At 40.6% G+C, this 18,987-nt stretch overlaps 2 protein-coding genes across 2 annotated transcripts; both read right to left on the bottom strand.

Moving 5' to 3' along the window:
• Positions 1–372: 372 nt before the first annotated feature.
• Positions 373–1,071, bottom strand: LOC114925001 (uncharacterized). The gene has a single exon (XM_029291255.1). The coding sequence runs from the start codon at positions 1,069–1,071 to the stop codon at positions 373–375; it is 699 nt and encodes a 232-aa protein (XP_029147088.1).
• Positions 1,072–14,159: 13,088 nt separating this feature from the next.
• LOC112733002 (phosphatidylinositol 4-phosphate 5-kinase 2) lies at positions 14,160–18,961 on the bottom strand. Its single transcript, XM_025781842.3, has 8 exons — positions 17,525–18,961; positions 17,269–17,433; positions 16,936–17,101; positions 16,661–16,771; positions 16,359–16,552; positions 16,124–16,254; positions 16,006–16,048; positions 14,160–15,030 (listed from the first exon to the last, which is right to left on the bottom strand). Exons 1-8 carry the CDS (start codon positions 18,622–18,624, stop codon positions 14,703–14,705), a joined length of 2,238 nt encoding a protein of 745 aa, XP_025637627.1. The 5' UTR covers positions 18,625–18,961; the 3' UTR covers positions 14,160–14,702.
• Between the last annotated feature and the right edge of the window lie 26 nt (positions 18,962–18,987).

Below are 18,987 nucleotides of genomic sequence, written 5' to 3'. Positions count from 1 at the left end.
GGTTCGAACCCTAACTTAATAATTTGAATCTAATAGGTTCGATTTACACTGAAGAAATATTTATAAAGTAATTCGAACCAGTTTGGTTCGAATTACTCAGAATTCGTTCCAGCAAGCAATTTAAGTTACGAACATAGTTTCCGCATCATGTCTTAATAAAACTTGTAAAGTTATTTTTGCTGGTGTGCATTAGACATACATTTCGTTTAAAACTGCGGTGACAGAACATATTCATTAACTAAAATCTCATTCAAAGTACATCGCACTAACGTTAACGATTCTATCAGTCACCAACTACAAGCAAGAAAACCGATAATAGTAGAATCTAAACGCGAAATTGAAATAACAAAAGTACCAAAGCCACCAATACACCTAATCATGTCCCCGTGTGTGCTCTGCTCCTCCGAGCTGTGGGCAACTCCGACGTGTGTGGTCGGGCTGCCGACAAAGCCCACATCTCTTTGACCGGTTCGGATCTGCCTCGTCCATATTGGTCCGTATCCGAGTGGACCTGGGACGACCCTCTCTCGCACGCCTCTTATTGGGGTCAAGGATGACAGTCGGCCCGTCATATGGTGGCCAGAAACCCTCCGGAATGGGAGGTGTGAAACCCATCTGATACACACTGAAAACCGAACTAAGACGATACACCTGGTGGACATAAGGCTCCCATGTAAGCCGTGAGTAGGCACAGCATGCCAGTGCGTGGGGACACGGGAAATGAAGTGCCTGGAAGTATCCGCAGTCACATGTGTGAGATGCAAGCGAGACTCTGTAGGTACCCAGTGAGAAAGAACCAGTCGGAGTTGTCTCTGCGACGATGAACTCGGAGTTATCCCTGTCGTACACAGTTACCGTGAAGCACCTAGCCGTCTTCAAGTTGGCCTCTATACACTTCACCAAGTGCTGACTAAATTGTTGTCCGGTACCCATCTGCGCCTCAGCCTCCCTCCCTTTGCGAACAAATAATTCGGCCAACCTTCCGTATGTTGCCTTGACTAGCGAGCACACAGGAAGGTTTCTGACACCCTTGAGGATCGAGTTCACACACTCAGATATATTCGTCGTCATGTGTCCGAATCTACGCCCCTCATCACAATGCTATGTCCACAAGGAATACTCAATCCGGTTAGCCTAGTCACACATCGTCGGGTCTTCGGTCCTAAGAATATCAAACCAGTACTGGAACTCGACCTCGGTCTTAGCGTACGCCGCATTTACAAGTAGCCTCCTTGCGTCTTTGACCTTGAAGGTGAGGGCGAAATTTGCCACAACATGTCGAATGCAGAATGCCCGGTATGCAGACGGAGGTAACCAGCCTCCGTCAGGAGCCTCAAGGGCGGCTTTGATGCCGTTATGCCTGTCCGAGATAACCAGCAGACCCGGCTGCGGTGTCACATGCTCACGCAGGTGGGAGAGAAAGAAGGACCACGACTCAGCATTCTCACCCTCGACTAATGCGAATGCAACAGGGAGTATGTTGGAGTTCCCGTCCTGTGCAATCGCGACAAGCAACGTTCTCCCATACTTGCCATACAGATGGGTGCCGTCAATACTAACTAGGGGCTTGCAATGACGGAATGCCTCGATACATGGTGGAAAGGTCCAGAATAGTCTGTGAAAATAAGCTCGAGACTCGTCCAACTGTCCACCGACACGAACAGGGCTCGTCCTTAGCACTGCAATAGTACCAGGCATCGTCAACTGCACTCCTAACACCCACTTTGGGAGCTCGTTGTACGACTCATCCCAGTCACCATAGATGAGGGCAACAGCCTTCTGCTTCGCCAACCAGACCCTTCTGTAAGTCGGCCTAAACCCAAAGTGTGCGGCGGTGGCATTTATGAGCACTTTGATGCTGACGGATGCATCAGCCCTCACCATTGGCATAATGAATGCCGATATGACATGGTAATCCAAACTCCTGTGGTCGCTGGAAATGGAGGTGGCGAGACAAGTATGCGGTCCGTTGTAACGTTTGACCTCCCAAATCCCCTTGCGCTGTCGGAGACTGAGCCGAATCAACCATGTGCACCCATTTCCGAACTCAGAACACTTGCCCACATACCGGCAATAGTCAGACTCCACGACCTTGTACTGTACCCCTCGCCGGATGCTGTAAGTCTTGACACTTAACAGGGCCTCTTCTTTATCCGAAAATTGCTGACCAACCTGAAACTCTATCAGACCTGCAGACCCTTCAGCATCTCTAGCGCCAAATCCAGCCGGCTGCCCAGCAACCCCCTCCTGCCTCATGGCATCCAAGTCCAAAGAGGAAAAATGTGGAGGGTACTGCTGCGTGCCAGAGCTAGAACCACCGCCCGGCCCAGCAGGCTCACTTGCTCCAACATCATCGCCACTGTCATCAGCAATCATATCCGGCTCGACATCATCGTCCTCTGGATCATCCAAGAATCCATCTCCAACCCCAGCCGGTGCAGCACACTGTAAAGATGTCGGCAGATACCCACCTTCACCGACCTTGTCGCCTACACTGCCGATGAGATCAACAGCGAACGAAGGGGAGGCGACAGGTTGGACGGGTGGCTCGTACGCAGGGACGGAGGAAGATGCAACGGCAGGTCTGGAGCTAGAACCGGCTACCGTGGCTAAAGTGGTGGTATTCCGATTTGAACCCCCAAGCTGGACACCGCGTCAACCAACTTTGCCAACAGTTCTGGTGTCCTAACCTCTGGAAACTGCCAGCGACAATGAAACATGACCTGCAAGTCCTCATCACTCCCGATCGTGAAACAATCGTACTTTACGGTGTTCTGGAGCACCGTGATTGAAAATCGATAAAAAAAACTTCTTAACCCGTTTCACACCTTCCAGACCGAGTTTCGGCAGTACAGAGCTAACAAGGTCCTCATACCTCGTCGTAGGCGTGACGATAATACAGAGAGGATCCTTATCAGTGAACTTCACACTGGAACGAGTTTTCTTCTTAATGGATCCTCTGTGGTGAACCAACACAGTGAAACTCTCCTCACTAGCCATGTAACCCCACTCTAATAATAGCAACTCATCTTCACACCATATATATACAGCTCTCCTCCTCACTAATTCGAACCATGCTAGTACGAAATACGGTCTGTGTAATTCGAACCAAGCTGGTTCAAATTATGGAGGTTGAGTTCGAACCAAGGTGGTTCGAATTATGTGGCTATGGGAACATGTGTAATTCGAACCTATTTGGTTCGAATTACTTGGAAATTGAGTTCGAACCTATTTGGTTCAAACTATATAGAAATGTCATTTGGTTGATTGATGAATCAGATTTTGCTTTGGCTTATTTGTGTAAATTTGATATCCCTTTGGCTTGTTTAGGTTTTTTACCCATAGATCGAGGTCTAAAATTAAATAATACCTTTTGTCTGTTGTACATCACCCGTTCATGGATCCAAAGGGTAAAAAACACAAATAAACCATGGGAGGAAACTTGTTACATGAATAAGCCAAATGGAAAAGTGACTCACGAATCAGCCAAAGCCTATTTTTATATAATTCGAACCTATTTGGTTCGAACTCCATTTGAACATAAATCGAACCTATTTGGCTCGAACTATACAGTTATAATTCGAACCTAATTGGTTCGAATTACTCTTGATTACGTGCCTCCAATAATTCGAACCTAATTGGTTCGAACTATGAACAATTGGGCTATATAAGGAGTTCGAATCAAGCAAATTCGAACTACTTATCCTTTTCCATACCCCACCAAATCTCAGAGAAAACGACCCAGATTCGATCCGAGAAATAGTAGAACCGAAGACTCAGCTGATGGGGGACGATCCTGCAAGGCTGTACCGGTTGGACGGGGTTGCTCATATAGCCGGGGTCATCAACGACGAGGTTAGTAGATAGAAAACTTTATGCACACGGTTTATCTGAGTTAGTGGTTTTGCATGTGGTTTTAGTGGCAGTTTATGTTAGTGGTTTATCGTGGTGGTATTGTTAGTGGTTTGTTGTAGTGGTTTTATATGCGCTTCTGTTAATGGTTTATGTAAGTGGTTTATGTTAGGTGGTATTGTTAGTGGTTTGTTGTAGTGGTATTGCAAATGGTTTATTTTAGTGGTTTTGCATGCGGTTTAGTTGGTGGTTTAGCGTAAGTAGTTTTTTGTACGTGGTTTTATATGCGGTTGTGTTGATGGTTTATGTAAGTGGTTTATGTAATTGGTTTATTGTGTTAGTTTATTTTTTGGTTAGCAGTATTGTATGTGGTTCTAATAATGCGGTCCGTTTAATGCGCAGCCACAGCGATGCATCAAGAGCATGCGGCGGCAACAAGGCATGCCACTCGATGAGCATTATGTTTCCTACTTGCAGATGGCCGGGTTATACCATCTGGCTAGGCTGAATGATAGATGGTTCCGGTTAGATGAGCCCCTTGTCAGCGCCTTCGTCGAGAGGTGGCGTCCTGAGACGCACACCTTTCATATGCCCTTTGGAGAGTGCACGATCACGCGTTATGTCAGCGGTTGCCTTACAGACTTCCATGTGTATATCGAGGGTGGACGTCCAGCTTGGGTGTGGTTCGAGGAGTTGCTTGGAGTGATTCCTCCTCCGAGCCAGGTTCAGAAGTTCGTAGTAAACTGCACCTGGTTCCAGGAGACTTTCGGAGAGTGCCCCGAGGGAGCCGATGAGGAGACTGTGCGAGGGGCGTTCCTATTCCTGTCGAGGCGTCACAGAGGGGTCCTGGGCGAGTTCCTGACATGGATCGAGTCGACGACGTCCCTGATAGGCGTCGGGTTGAGAGGAGAGCTCGTGTTAGGACACAACGGAGCCAGCGTGAGGGGAGGTGGCTAGAGCAGGCTATCGACGAGGCTGATGAGGCAGGTAGGGGTGGTCGTCGAGGACGAGGGCGTGGAGGCAGACGGAGGGCACCCGTTGCGGGCTAGGACGATGGTGAGGCTGGTGGCCTTGGTGGACAGGGGTACGCCACCGGAGATCCCACTGCCCATGCTGAGGCTAGACTTGGGGAGGGGACGCTCGGAGATTACTTTGTTGGAGTTCCCCCTGACGACCACACACGTCAGGAGAGTAGGCCATGGGTGAGTCCAGGCAGCACGTTTTCAGACTTACTTGCCGGTGTTGGGTTTGATGAGGATCTTGGATCCCCCTTCTTTGATGACATCAGTGCCATCATGCATGATGATGAGGCTGTCCCTGGGCGGAGTCAGACGACGGGGACACAGGTACCGTTAGATGTCGATCTGAATGAGCTGCCTTCCGTGCCTCCTCCTGAGTATTTCGCTTTGGGTGGTACCCCAGCTTCGGCACATACTGCTGGGTCACATTCAATTGCCGGGCCATCCTCATCCCGACCGGTACATGTCCAGCCTAGGACGCCTGCACAGCCAGCCCCGCAGGACGAGGACGAGGACGAGGAGATCGAGGATCAGGAGCCGTTTATCCGGAGAGGTCAGAGGACACGGGTTCCACGTCGTTGCTTCACGGGGTCGCACCTTTTTAGATGATTTCTGTGCCGAGTTGTATGTTACCTATGTTCGTCTATGTATTTTGTTAGCAGTGTTACTTCGTATCCACCTTTAGATGTATGTGTGTGTTACTCTGAAAACATCTGTACTTTGCATTTTGATGTTATTTAATTGCCGCATCATGTCTTGATTAATTTAACTCGTAGAATAATTTATTCCCATGCGTGTTCAATACACATTTTGTTTAAAACTCCTTAAACGAAACATATTCATCAATTCCGATCCCATGCACGTAACATATTCAGCTCTGTTCCTTACTAATTCGAACCATCTTGGTTCAATTTGCATTTAAAGTAATTCGAACCAATTAGGTTCGAATTAGTTGAGGCACGAAATCAAGAGTAATTTGAACCAATTAGGTTCGAATTATAACTATGAAGTTCGAACCAAATAGGTTCGATTTATGTTCAAATGGAGTTCGAACCAAATAGGTTCGAATTATATAAAAATAGGCTTTGGCTGATTCGTAAGTCACTTTTCCATTTGACTTATTCATGTAACAAGTTTCCTCCCATGATTTATTTGTGTTTTTTACCCTGGATCCAAATCCCGAATCTGTATTATCTTTAAAAGCATAGTTTATATGAACGAACTCTACTAATAACTAAAGCAAGTAATCATCAATTTGCCAGAGTTATAGGACGACTAACATTAAACAGAACATATCATTTATGAAAAAAACTCCAAACGAAAAAAAATATTATTTTTAGTCAGTATCTTTAATTATTAATCTAATTTTTTAGTTTAATGAGAGGTGTTTGAGATTCAGTTCAACTTGAAATTCAATTTAAATTTTAATCTATTTTATTGGATTCTAATTTATTATTTTTATTTGATGTTATTTTTAGATTAGATTCATATTGTACTTCGGATCACTCGATTCATCGAAAAATTACTTTTTATGATAAAAAATATATATTTTCAAGTGAAATTAATAATGTCATATTATATTTTTATATTTAAATTAATATTTTTATATTATACGGTATTGATTTTGTTAAAAGTAATTTATTTTGATATAAATATGATATAATATTTATTAAATTTAATTTTTAAAAATAAAATCTTATTACTTTAGTATATAAAATTTAAAATTTTGTATATACTAATTTTATATCGGGTTAATCCTATTTAATCCATTTTATTTCGGGTCGCATCAAAATAGACCCTATGACCTTTTAGACATAAATCAGGATTTAATTAAATTTGGCTCGATTCATGAACATTACTAAATATAATAATTTAATAATATATTTTTAGTCCATATTTTTAAATATTATTGACTAATTGCTGGTTAAAAATAATAACTTCTATTTGTTTTTTAGCATTCCTCATCATTTATGGTAACGGTGACTTGTTGGGCCAAACCTGCCAAAAAAAAAGGCAAAACGGGGAGAGATTTTGGACCGACCAAACTTTTAAAACCTACCAATCCCCGCACTGCCGAACCTGCAGCATTTGGCGGTGCAAGGTGGGCTGTCTTTTTTTTTAGGTTATTTTAGTAACTTTAAAGATTAAGTGTTGTTTTGGTCCCTAAAGCTGAGCGTGAAAATTGAAACCGTCCCTCATCTAATTTTCGATTTAGAAACGTCCTTAACGTTTTTTTTTTTCGTATTAAAATCATCCTTTTAAAATTTTTTGGACAAAAATACCCTTCATCACTACTGGCACCTTTACCTCCACCACCGGCACCGGCACCGGCACCGGCACCGACACCGGCACCGGCACCAACACCAACACTAACACCGGCACTAACACCGGCACAAACACCAACACCTCCACCTCCACCTCCAAGAATAACAGCATCAACAGAGAAGAAGAAAATCAACAAATCAACACAAATTTAACACAAGCAAAAACAGAAAGTAACAAATCAACAATGGAGAAGCAGAAGCAGAAACTCAACAATGGAGAAGCAAAGCAGAAACTCAAGCACAAAGCAGAAAATTCAACAAGAAAGAAAAGCAGAAGCAGAAAATTCAAGCACAAAGCCAAATCAACAGAGAAGCACAAAGCCAAATCAAAAATTCAAAGCACAAAGAAGCAGATGCAGAAGGCGAAGCAGGACCACCGGCAGCTCGTGGGCGACGGAGTGACGGCGGCTGGGTAGATCGGCGGTGGCAGGAGCATGCATGAACGGCGGCGACACACTCCATGGCTGGGTAGATCGGCAGCTCGGGCTCCCCTTCCCGGCGACGCACTCCACGGTGGCGGCAGAAGCATGCATGAAGGGAAGGCGGCGACGTCTTCCTCTGGTCGTGGTTCTGGCAGCGGCTCGTGGGCGGACTGGAGACTATGCAGGTGTCGGATGATAGCGGCGGCTATGGCGAAGGACTCCTCCCCTCCCTCCCGCGTTTCCTTTCCCCCACCCCCCACCCCAACGCGTTTCCTTCCCCCCCCCCCCCACCCCCAACGCGTTTCCTTTGCCCCCTCCCCCAAAACGCTTTTTTTTTTTTTAAATTTTATTTTTTTATTAAAATAGGGGTAGTTTAGGAATTAAATTAAAAATTTTATTAAAAGGACGATTTTAATACGAAAAAAACGTTAAGGACGATTCTAAATCGAAAATTAAATGAGAGACGGTTTCGATTTTCACGCTCAACTTTAAGAACCAAAACAGTACTTAACCCTAATTTTAAAGATGATATAAATACAAAATTTGGATTAGGGATTCACACTTTCACCGTTTCAAATGCAGCCTCCTTACTCCCTAAGCTCCCTCTTCACTCTCGTCTTTCACTCTCGCATTCTTTGCAGCGACGACAGCAGCAGCAGCAATTCCATTGCATAGTCACATCAGCGTCCCTTGCTCAGAGCATCGGGGAAGGCGTCTCCCTCTCTCATAGCTCTCCATCTCATCCCTAGCTCTCTCTGTGTCCTCCCTTTCTCTCCCTCACATTCATGGTAGCAAGATACAGTCGTCTCTCCTCTCTCACAACTCTATCTCTCGTCCCTAGCTCTCTCTGCGTGTGTCTCTCTCTCCCTTGAATTCACGGAGGCAAGGCGCGCTCGTCTTTCCTCTCTCAGTTCTGCGGCAGACGACGGTGAAGTGCTCCTATTCTCTTCCGGAAAGCTCCTCCTTTAGTAAGCTATTTGTTTATTTGTTTATTTTTCTTTTATTTTTTCTGTTTGTGGGAGGGATGTTTAATACTTTGATTATTTTATTTGATTGCTGATTCTGTTTATTATTGACCATTGATTTTGTTTGATACTTTGTTTATTATTGAATATTGATCAATAATAAACAGAATCAGTAATAAAATAGAATCATCTAAGTATCAAATATCTCTCCCACAAATAGAAAAATAAAAAATAAACAAATAGCTTACTTGAGGAGGAACTTTCCAGTGGTCAAAACAGAATCAGTAATCAAATAGAATAATCAAAGTATCAAACATCCATTCCACAAATAGAAAAATAAAAAAAAACAAATAAACAAATAGCTTACTAGAGGAGAAGCTTTTCGGCAGAGAACAGGAGCACTTTACTGCTATCCGCCGCATACCTGAAAGAGGAGAGATGAGCGCGCCTTGTCGTCGCGAATGCGAGGGAGAGAGAAACGCGACACATAGAAAGTCAGAGACGAGAGGTAGAGCTGTGAGAGAGGCGAGACGACGGTGCCTTGTCACCGCGAATGTGAGGGAGAGAGAGACATGATGAGAGAGGGGGATGATATGGAGAGTAGGGGTGTGCATAGCCCGGTCCGGTCCCGAACACTTTAGGGGCTAATTTGGTGTGATTTCATCGGGTCTAGGGTCGGGTATGGGTCTCAAAAATAGACCTGGTCATTATTTTGGGTCGGGTCCGGGCCATAGCTTAGGTCACCCGAAATTGGCCCGGTGGCCCGGTCATCATACATAATTAATATTTTGTGTTATTAGTGATGGATGATGGCTATTATTATGTGAAATTTAAGTGTTGTAAACCTTAATATTTTGTGTTATTAGTCATTATATATAAGACTATAAGTTAATATTTTATGTTTAAAATGCATAAGACTTTAGACTAATGCATAATCTTGTGTTATTTGTATTGATTTAAATATTTGGTGTTATTAGGCAATATTAGTATTGATTATGGTTATGCTTTAATTTTAGAGAAGAGTTGGTTCTTATTATATTTTTCTAAGTGAATTTTACCATGTCAAATAATGATTGGAGTCTTGGAAATTTGGATATTTTTACATGCTAACTTACAAGAAGGATCAAGGTAATATAATGTTAATGGCCCAGTTTTCACCCGGTTTTTACCCGGTATAATCGTGGCCCGAAAGTGTATAGGTTTCATCGGGTCTAAGATCAGGTTCGGGTCTAACAAATAGGCCCGGTATATTTCGGGTCGGGTCTGGATCACATCAAACCCGGTTTCACCCGGCCCATGCACACCCCTAATGGAGAGCTGTGAAAGAGGGAGACGCCTTCGCTGTGCTCTAAGGTAGGGACGCCGATGCGACTGTGTAATGGAATTGCCACTTTTGCCACTGCTGAGAGAGTGAGAGACGAGAGTGAAGAATGAGCTCAGGGAGTAGGGAGGCTGTGTTTAGAACGGTGAAAGCAAGAAACCGTAATCTAATTTTTGTTTTTATATCATCTTTAAAATTACCAAAATAACCTAAAAAAAAAAAAGGCAACCTGCTTAGCCAGCCCGCCCTGCCAAAGTCTGCGGGTTTGCAAGTCCAAAATATCTCCTTGACCCATCTTTTTTGGCGGTTTGGCCTGACGAGTTCAGCCTATTTTTCTACCACTAAAATTTGGATACCCATTTAATTGTAGGTGAAAGTGAAGATGTGATTCCTCAAGGTGCTAGGTGAGATACTTCTAGAACATATTCAAATTTTATTGATTTGGAAGTTGACAATTAATTTATGTGTTGATTTATGAATTATGTTTGTGTGTTTTGACTTAATTGTAGTTTAATTATTAGATATAAATTTATGTATGGATTATTTATTTAATTATTTATGTTGTATTGTTGTTGTGTTTGAAACTTAGTAAGTTATTATGGTTAATTTTATGATTTAAATGTGTTTGAAATTTAGAATAATATTATTTTGAGATGTGCCATTTCGTCTTTTGGCGAAATGGGATAACGAGTTGAATCCATATCAATTTAATAAGATGGATCGATCCACTCCATATTTGAGTGGGCTTTGGGGGACAGGCAGACGGATTTCCTTTGCCACTCTTAATTTATAGTAACTTGGTTAATATAAATTTAAATTGAATCAATTTATCGCTATAAAATAAAATTTTCACAATTGTAATGCATAGATTTTAAATTTAATATAATATCTAAAAAAACATCAAAACATAATTCTTTTATTTTTATTTAACATAAACTTAAATAATTAATTAAAAAATTATATTTGGGATACTAAATGTTAGACATAATTCGAAAATTTTTAAATTTTATTTAGTTTTAAAATAAATTTATTTTATATAAATTTAATAATTTTTTTAATGATTATTCATGCAATTAATGTAAAATGTAGTTATTTTTTTAATATGATATTACATAATTGGATATAGGTGTAAATTTAATTTATACTTTAAAAGCATCAAAATTAATTACATTTTATATTATCAACATATTTTTTTTTAGGTTAAATACTATTTTATTCCTTAACATTTGGATTAAATCCTAGGATTTAGTCCGTAATATTTTAAACGTCAATTTTTGTCTTAAAAAATTTCAAACAGGTTCAATGTTGTCAGTTAACAGAGTAAGCAATATAGACATTACAACCTTATCACTTAATTCACGTATTCTTTTGTGTGTTAAAAAAATATAATTAAAACATTTTTGTAACACTTCTTCTTCTCAACTTGCTTCTTATACAAAACTCAAAATTCTATCAATCAATAATCAATGTTTCAAGATTAAAGAAAAAACTTTTAAATTGGTCAATAAATTTTGTTTACAAATTAAAATTAAATATTATTGTCTCTTCAATATGCGATTTGTTTGTGTCAAATTTAATAATAAGATAACCTATTTGAAATTTTTGAGAATTGTAACAAGACATCTGAAACTTTTTTAAGATTGAAATAAAACTTTAAAATGTTAAAGACTACATTAAGACTTGGCTCAAATAATAAGGACCAAATCCTTTACTCTTTTCTTTTTCTTTTCCTTTTTTGGGTTTGATTCTTTTCTATTTTGGGCCCATGTCCTATAAGTATCATTGTTACGAAAGTTGTTGAGTTTTAGGTAAGGGCCACATAGGATTATTGAAAACGTTTCTAGCTGTGGGCTACGGCTACCAAATCAGCCCAGACTCACCAAGGTTTGCCATAAATCATAAATTCCATACTGATCTATATCTAAAAATGTCATAGGGTCCAGGGTTGATACCAAAAACACGCCTTTGCACATTTGATTTTCCTTTTCTTTTATTTTTTTTTTAAATTTAGAAAATGGAAATTGTATGCTCTGCCCGTGCAATTAAATTCTTACAAAAAGAAAATATAATCTTAAAAAAAAATTATTATTGCTAAAAATTGGAATTAATATATTGTCACCAAAATTTGTTTTGAACATTCTCTTCTATGGTTCTACGTAAAAAATTCAAATTAAAAATTAAACACATTTTGAAAATGTAAGACAAATGCATTTTTTAGCCTGCATTTAGAAAAGAGATTGAACCAAAGAAATAAAGATTAAATTAAGTCTTTGTATTATATTTAGTGTAAAATATATAAGACTAAATTATATTAAGATAAATATAAAAACTGATTGATAAATTTAAAATTAAAAAATTTAAATGACAGTATTTTATAAAAAAATATTATTAAAATTTTAATTTTTATTGTAAAAATTTTAATTTCTTATATGTGATCACCAAGCACAATACTAAATCCCCAATCTCCAGTATCATGGCAGTCTCATAAAACAAATGCAGTCTTACGGTATTTGGTTGTAGTGTTATAGAAAGCGTGAAAACTGAGAAGTGATGAATCGAACTAGGACAAAGAGGCTCAAAATTTATAATTTTGTTAAACGGGAAAGGAGAAAATTAAATAGTTTGTTTAAAATAAATAAATAAATAAATATTGATGAAGAGACAGAGACACATAATTCTGCGAAGTGGCTGTGGCCTGTGGCTGAGCATGCGTGTGGTGCTGTAACGCAAAAAAGCGGTTCTGTTTGGTTCTTTAATTAATTTGTCCAATCATTCCATATTATTCTGATGATTCACCAAAGCAAAATCATTCATTTCATTTTGGACGTAAAATCATTAGTTTACAGTCTTGAAAAACAGCCTTGTTAGTTGTTACCGACATTAAATCCTAATAATAATAACTGAATTTCTTTCCTGACTTGAATCCATTGATTGCGTTGTTGTGCAATGATGCAATGTGCTACACTGTCACTGCTCCAAATCCTTCACATATCAAAATGGTGACCAAAGCGTATCTCCTTCCTGACATTAACGCTGTGGTGTCATATGCTCTCACCAGTGTCAATCCATGCCATAATTGTTATTATTTAATTTTAATTTCCACACACATTAACATAATAATTTGCATTTTGAATTGAGCCTAAAATAAAGTGATGCTTTCTTTGAAGATGTGGTTCAGAATCCAGGCTGGGAATTCATTTGATCTTGAATTAGACCAACAATGCATTATGCATACATTACCATTACTATATAATATAGTTTGGACCATACCTTAATAATTTAATATACACCAACCAACCATATACAATGTAAAATAAAATTACTGTCTGATGAGAAGGAGACAGAGAAAATGACAAAGAAAAGTTAAAAGATTACGAAATTGGCAGAGTGAATGGGAAATGAATGGATCTATTCATTCATAGTGTAAATAGAAAACAAAGAAATAGGAAGTAGGCAGGAGCGAGCAGGCAAAGGCAGATTTGGGATCATAACTGTTGCTATCTATTTGGATGTTCACTCACAGTCACAGTCACAGTCTCTACTCTCTACAAACGGCCACGATCACCCTCAATAAACTTCCAAATCAAAGCAGGCACACCAGCACCCAACAGTTTCCATTACTTTCACTTTCTAGCTTTCTTTCCTTGCCTAACACAACAACCTCTTGCTTCTCCATATCTTGACTATAGTGACACATCAATATCACTGTTTTTTTTTATTTTATTTTATTTTTTGTCTTTCATTGCTCACTTCACCTCATTCCTATTGGGCTCTCTGGTGTTGTAAGGGGGAAGCTACTTCTCCGTTGAAGTTGCATCATTTCTTCTCAATATTAAAATGCACAATGCCATAGACATAACATGCATACATAGCTATCATATGCCAAGCCAGTTGGTCCACATTGACATGCCACCAATTTATATTGCTTTGTCGTCTTGCTTTGTTTGCACCTTGGTCTCCGTTTTGTTCAAAAGAAGAAAGAAAGGGGCATACCCCCGTATTATTGTTATGTTTTTTCTTTTCTTTTTTTCAAACTTGGTTCATATATTAATATATGAGAGTGGTAACATTAAAGAAACAGGAACATGAACCAACGAAACAACCACCTCTTTTCTTTCTCGTTTGCCTTTCTCTTCTTTTTATGGCTTACTCACTGCCAAAAAAATAAAAAGTGAAAGAGAAATACCCGTTTGAATGAGACTGCGGGACAGTGTAGGGCCCCCCTCTCTGGAAACTTTACTTTCTTGCACAACAGGTAAACTAGACTAAAAACATGTCTTTTTGATTTTTGTTTTTCTACAACCAAAAATTGTATGTTCAATTCTACTATCATCAATCTTTGACTGTCTCTCTGTACAGTTATTAAACCCCTCCTAGGTCAATTTGAATCCCACCCTACCCTCTTCCATAACCATATCCATTTGCATTTTTCTATTTACCTCTATACCCTTTTTCTCTACACCCCCACAATGGTCCACATCCACAACAAAAAGCAATAAGAAAAAAGAAAGGAAAAAAAAAAAAAGAATATTTCATCACATGCCAGTGATGCCATAAGATGTACAAAGCTATTGTGTGAAAAGGAAAATGCCTTCCCCTCCAAACTGAAGAACAAAAAAATAGCATCTGTTGTGGAAGTTTTCTCCCGCCATCTATTTCAACCATTGTATTTTGCAATGGCTATGAGAAAAATTTTCCCACCAAGAATGTTGCAGGGCCTCCAATTCCAACTTAGACAAGCAACCATTTTTACAAGGAATGCTCATGGTTTTTCCAGTGGTCTTATTCCCCCAAGCATATCATGTGTCCTCTACAAAGATTCTGTGTATGAAATCCCTGAACCTTTTGGAGTATAGCTTAGGATCAACGGCTGAGATGGAAGTGGGATCCACTTGCAGTGACTTGTATGCATGCTCTAGCTTTTTGCTAATATCATAGTCTTGTAAAATGTCAATGATACCAAAGTAGAGGATTACATCAGAGATCTCACTGCTACTCTCTGAAGGAGTTGAGTTGCTACTACTCCCACCACCACTACCTGCCACCACCAACTGATCCAATCCACCACCCTTACACACTCTCTCAGCTCTTGCAGGCATGTTCATTCCAAGCCGGATTAGAGGTCCCCTGAAAAATCAAGGACGAATCACAATTATGGACGAGTTCTCGCATAATTTTTAGATTGATAGATATTATGGATGGAGAGAGTAATTATCAATTTATGTAAGTTAAAGGTTGCCATTAGTTAGGTTTAAATCAAAGAATGAGGAGGGAGCAAAAACAATAAATACTCATGCATATGTCAAGAAAAAACGAAAATGCTTATGATATGTCACTGCCCCGCAAATATGTATGTCCCAAGATTCAAGTCCTAAAAACGACCACTGATCCATCAATGTCTTTGTCAGTTTAACATTTGGCTTTCTTTACAAAAGAAAGCTATTGCCCTACCTAAAAGATCAACTGGACCCCACCGGCATTTGTTGTCAATTGTCAACAAAAACTGTCAACAATTTCCCCAACGGGATCATTGATTCATTTCTTTAATAAGAGTTCAATAAGTTCATAGATGGATAGGTCTAAAGACTAGAGAGAATGGCAAATATAATCCTCTTTCACCTTTCAGTTCTTTTTACATGACCATGTACTATTTGACATTTAAAGACAGAAGAACTAGCCTCTCTGGTTAATTTTTTAAACCCGGGACCATTTGCACCAAACCTCAACGACACAGCACATGCACACAAGGGAAAGCAATTCCACCAACATGTACAAACAAGATATTGATGTTATAGATTGATACGCCATTCTCTCATGAATCATCTAGTAGTAAATTTAAGTTACTGAGAATTAATGCATGATTACAAGAATCCACCAAATGGTCCTGTTGGACTATAAATGCCTGGTCTGGAATTACCTCAACAGTTTTAGACAGAACAATTAAAGCGCATCAAGATTTCCAAATCACCAACTGTTTCTATAGGATATTGATAATGATCATAAATTAATGATAAAGAAATGCAAACTATTCTACGCTAGAGAGACAAGAAGGATTTCTATATACATACAAAAAGAAGAGGACATAAATAGAAAAGAGCATACCTGCATATGAGCACCTCATCATCATGGGCATCTCTCTTGCCGGCTACATCCATAAGCATGCAGATTTAGTGAATTCACATGAAAGGATAAGAACTAGAAAATAAATATATATATATACCTCCCCTCAAATCATCTGGTGAGGTTTTCAATTCATCAAATGAGCAATCATCACGAAAATGAACGCCAATGAGAAGACTGTAATCCATGATCCCCTCTGCTTCCAGGAACTCAGTGTCTCTATCAAGTTGCCTGAGTATAAGCCACTATAACATAAGACCAGACTAACCCCAAGAGCAGCAGTTAACGTTGAATGTAAAAGCAAAACAAGGAACTCAGAAAGTTTGGTACTGTACCATTTAAGCTCTTGAAACCACGACTGTTCTAGGCGAAAGACAAAATTGAGATCAAGGTCCTTGAGAGTGGTAGTCTCGTCAATCTCCTCCTGGGGCTTATCTGTTATCCGGCCATAAGAAGAACCTTTGAGGTCAAACCTCTTATGGATGCGATACTCCGAACAAAATACATTTCCCATTACGATGAACCGAGTCTGTTTTGTCATAGCATTATGAGCATTACAAATTTTCATCACACCACAACAGGGAATTTGGAAGGTTAACCAAACCAATAACTCCAAAACTCAAACGGGAAATCATACCTTTTGACCCCCAACAGGCTTGACACAATGTACCCCAAGGAATGCTGTTACCAGGGAGTTCTTGTACTGACAAACATGCTGATAGTAACTTGGAAGCATCCTAATGAGAACCTGACATGGGCACCAATTAATTGTTATTGAATACCCAGATAAAAAGCATGGTGACCAAAAGTTTTACCTTGCTGAACATAATAAATAACAGAGTTTTTCACTTGAAAATTACGGGATTCCAACTTCCAAGTCTATACTTGGCTAGGAAAGCAACAACTACTAACCTTGACCTCAGATTTCTTGACGGTCTTGATTATGAATCTGTCATCTTGAGTGAGATAAAACAAGCTTCCACTTTTGCCAGGAGAAGACATCTCTCTGAGTGTGTCACTTCCGCAAATGGCAAGCATGTAGTCCGCAGGATCTATGGCAAATAATTCCCTTAGATGTCTAATTACCCAACCAACCAACCAACAAAAACAAGTAACCACCAAAGATATAGGCAGAATTAGTATGGTATACACAACAAAAAAATCTTTCCTCACTCAGAAATGAAGGCAAGTAAAAACAACAACAATTAATAAAATTGACTCATAATAACAATAATGCCAACACACCTGAACACCATGGGACAATAGTCTTTCCACCTGAAGTCCATTGACTGATGCCGAGGCGTAACCTTGGACCCTTCCGGCGGGAATCTCGTCCAGAATTTCTCGTTCGGATCGAAATCCCCTGGCCGGAGATCTCGCACGATGGGGGTATACTTTCCAACAGTGTACCTAAAAATAGAAACCAACTCCTCGAAATATAAACATAGAAAAATCAGATAAAATTGGAACCCAGCTGCTAAAAAAGAAATAATACACCTACCTGATACCAAGTTGAAGATTAACCATCAAATCATAGTTCTTGTGCCCCTTGGACACAGTTTGACCTGGTTTCTTGAAATCACCATCAAGAGACCAACAAGGACTCTTCTGAGAAGAAACCCCACAGCTACTACTCTCTCCACCATTCTCAGACTCGCTGCCGTCCCTGTAAAACATAGAAGCTTCGGCATTATCAACAATGTCACAGGTAATGTCACCAGCTTCACCATCAAGCTCCCAAATGCAAATCCTGGGAAAACTGACGCTCCTTCTGCCACCATCGACCGAACAGCGCACGCTCTTCTTCCCTTCTTCATTGACAAACTCCTTCCCCCAGTTACCGGCACAGCTTCTTCCGCTTCCATCGCCCCAAGTGAACACACCCTTCCCTTTGGGCACTCCTTCTTCCCAGAAACCTTCGTAGCGGTTCCCATTCGCCCAAACCAAAATACCTTTCCCCGAAATGACACCGTTCTTCCACTCTCCGATATACTCATTTCCGTTCCTCCACACGTACCTTCCCTCGCCGTCCTGCAAGTTGCACTTCCACCAACCTTGGTACACGTCTCCGTTGCCGTAGCGTTTCTCACCGAAGCCGTGCTTTCTGTCGGCGACCCATGATCCGCGGTACATGTCGCCGTCGACTCCAATGAAGGAGCCGAAGCCATCGATCCGACCGGACTTGAAGTCTCCCTCGTAGGTGGCGCCGGAGGGCCACGAGAACCTTCCTTTGCCGCAGGCCTTGCCTCTCCGCCACTCTCCCTCGTACATGCAGCCATCGGACCATAGGTACTTTCCGGCGCCATGAGGAGCGTTCCCAGACAGGGTGCCGATGTAGATGTCGCCGTTGGGAAGTGTCTTCTCTCTGGCGGCGGGGGTAGGGGAGTCGTCGGCGGCGGAGGAGGAGGAGGGAGAGACTCGGCGAGAGGCCGGTTGGGATCGTGTCCGAGCAGGTTGTATGCAGGCTGAAGGGAGAAGAAGGTTGTCGGTTGTTGTGAGTGTGTGTGAGTGCTGCTGCGATTTTTTCTTCTTTGGAGTAGCAGAGTTGTTAGGGTTTAGATGAATGTCTTGGTGAGAGAGAGTTAAGAGGCCCTCTTGCATTGTTATGACCGGCGGCGGCGAAGATGAGTTGCCGGAAAGTGAAGTGCTAAGGGCTAAGGCATAGGTAAAGCTATCTTGGTTAGTGGTGCCTTCCACATTGGGGATCGCTAATACCCTCTCACTCTCACTCGCTCACTCTCCCTTCCCAACATACAACATACATAGACATAGGCTCTACCAAATTCCACGTGAATTTTGGTACCACTATTGTGTATCCCCCGCGCCCACAGGTATTACACTGTTAATATTAGTATTCGTAGGGATCTACTCTACACTCTATGTGGATTGCCTCATTGCATGCCCTTCTTATGTCTTTTACTTTACACCGCATGCATTCACTCCCACATCTATTAATTTCTCTAT

Source organism: Arachis hypogaea, chromosome 13 (assembly GCF_003086295.3).
Source record: "Arachis hypogaea cultivar Tifrunner chromosome 13, arahy.Tifrunner.gnm2.J5K5, whole genome shotgun sequence".
NCBI lineage: Eukaryota > Viridiplantae > Streptophyta > Magnoliopsida > Fabales > Fabaceae > Arachis > Arachis hypogaea.
The sequence above is the reverse complement of the archived record's forward strand: the minus strand, read 5'-3'. Positions and strand labels throughout refer to the sequence as shown.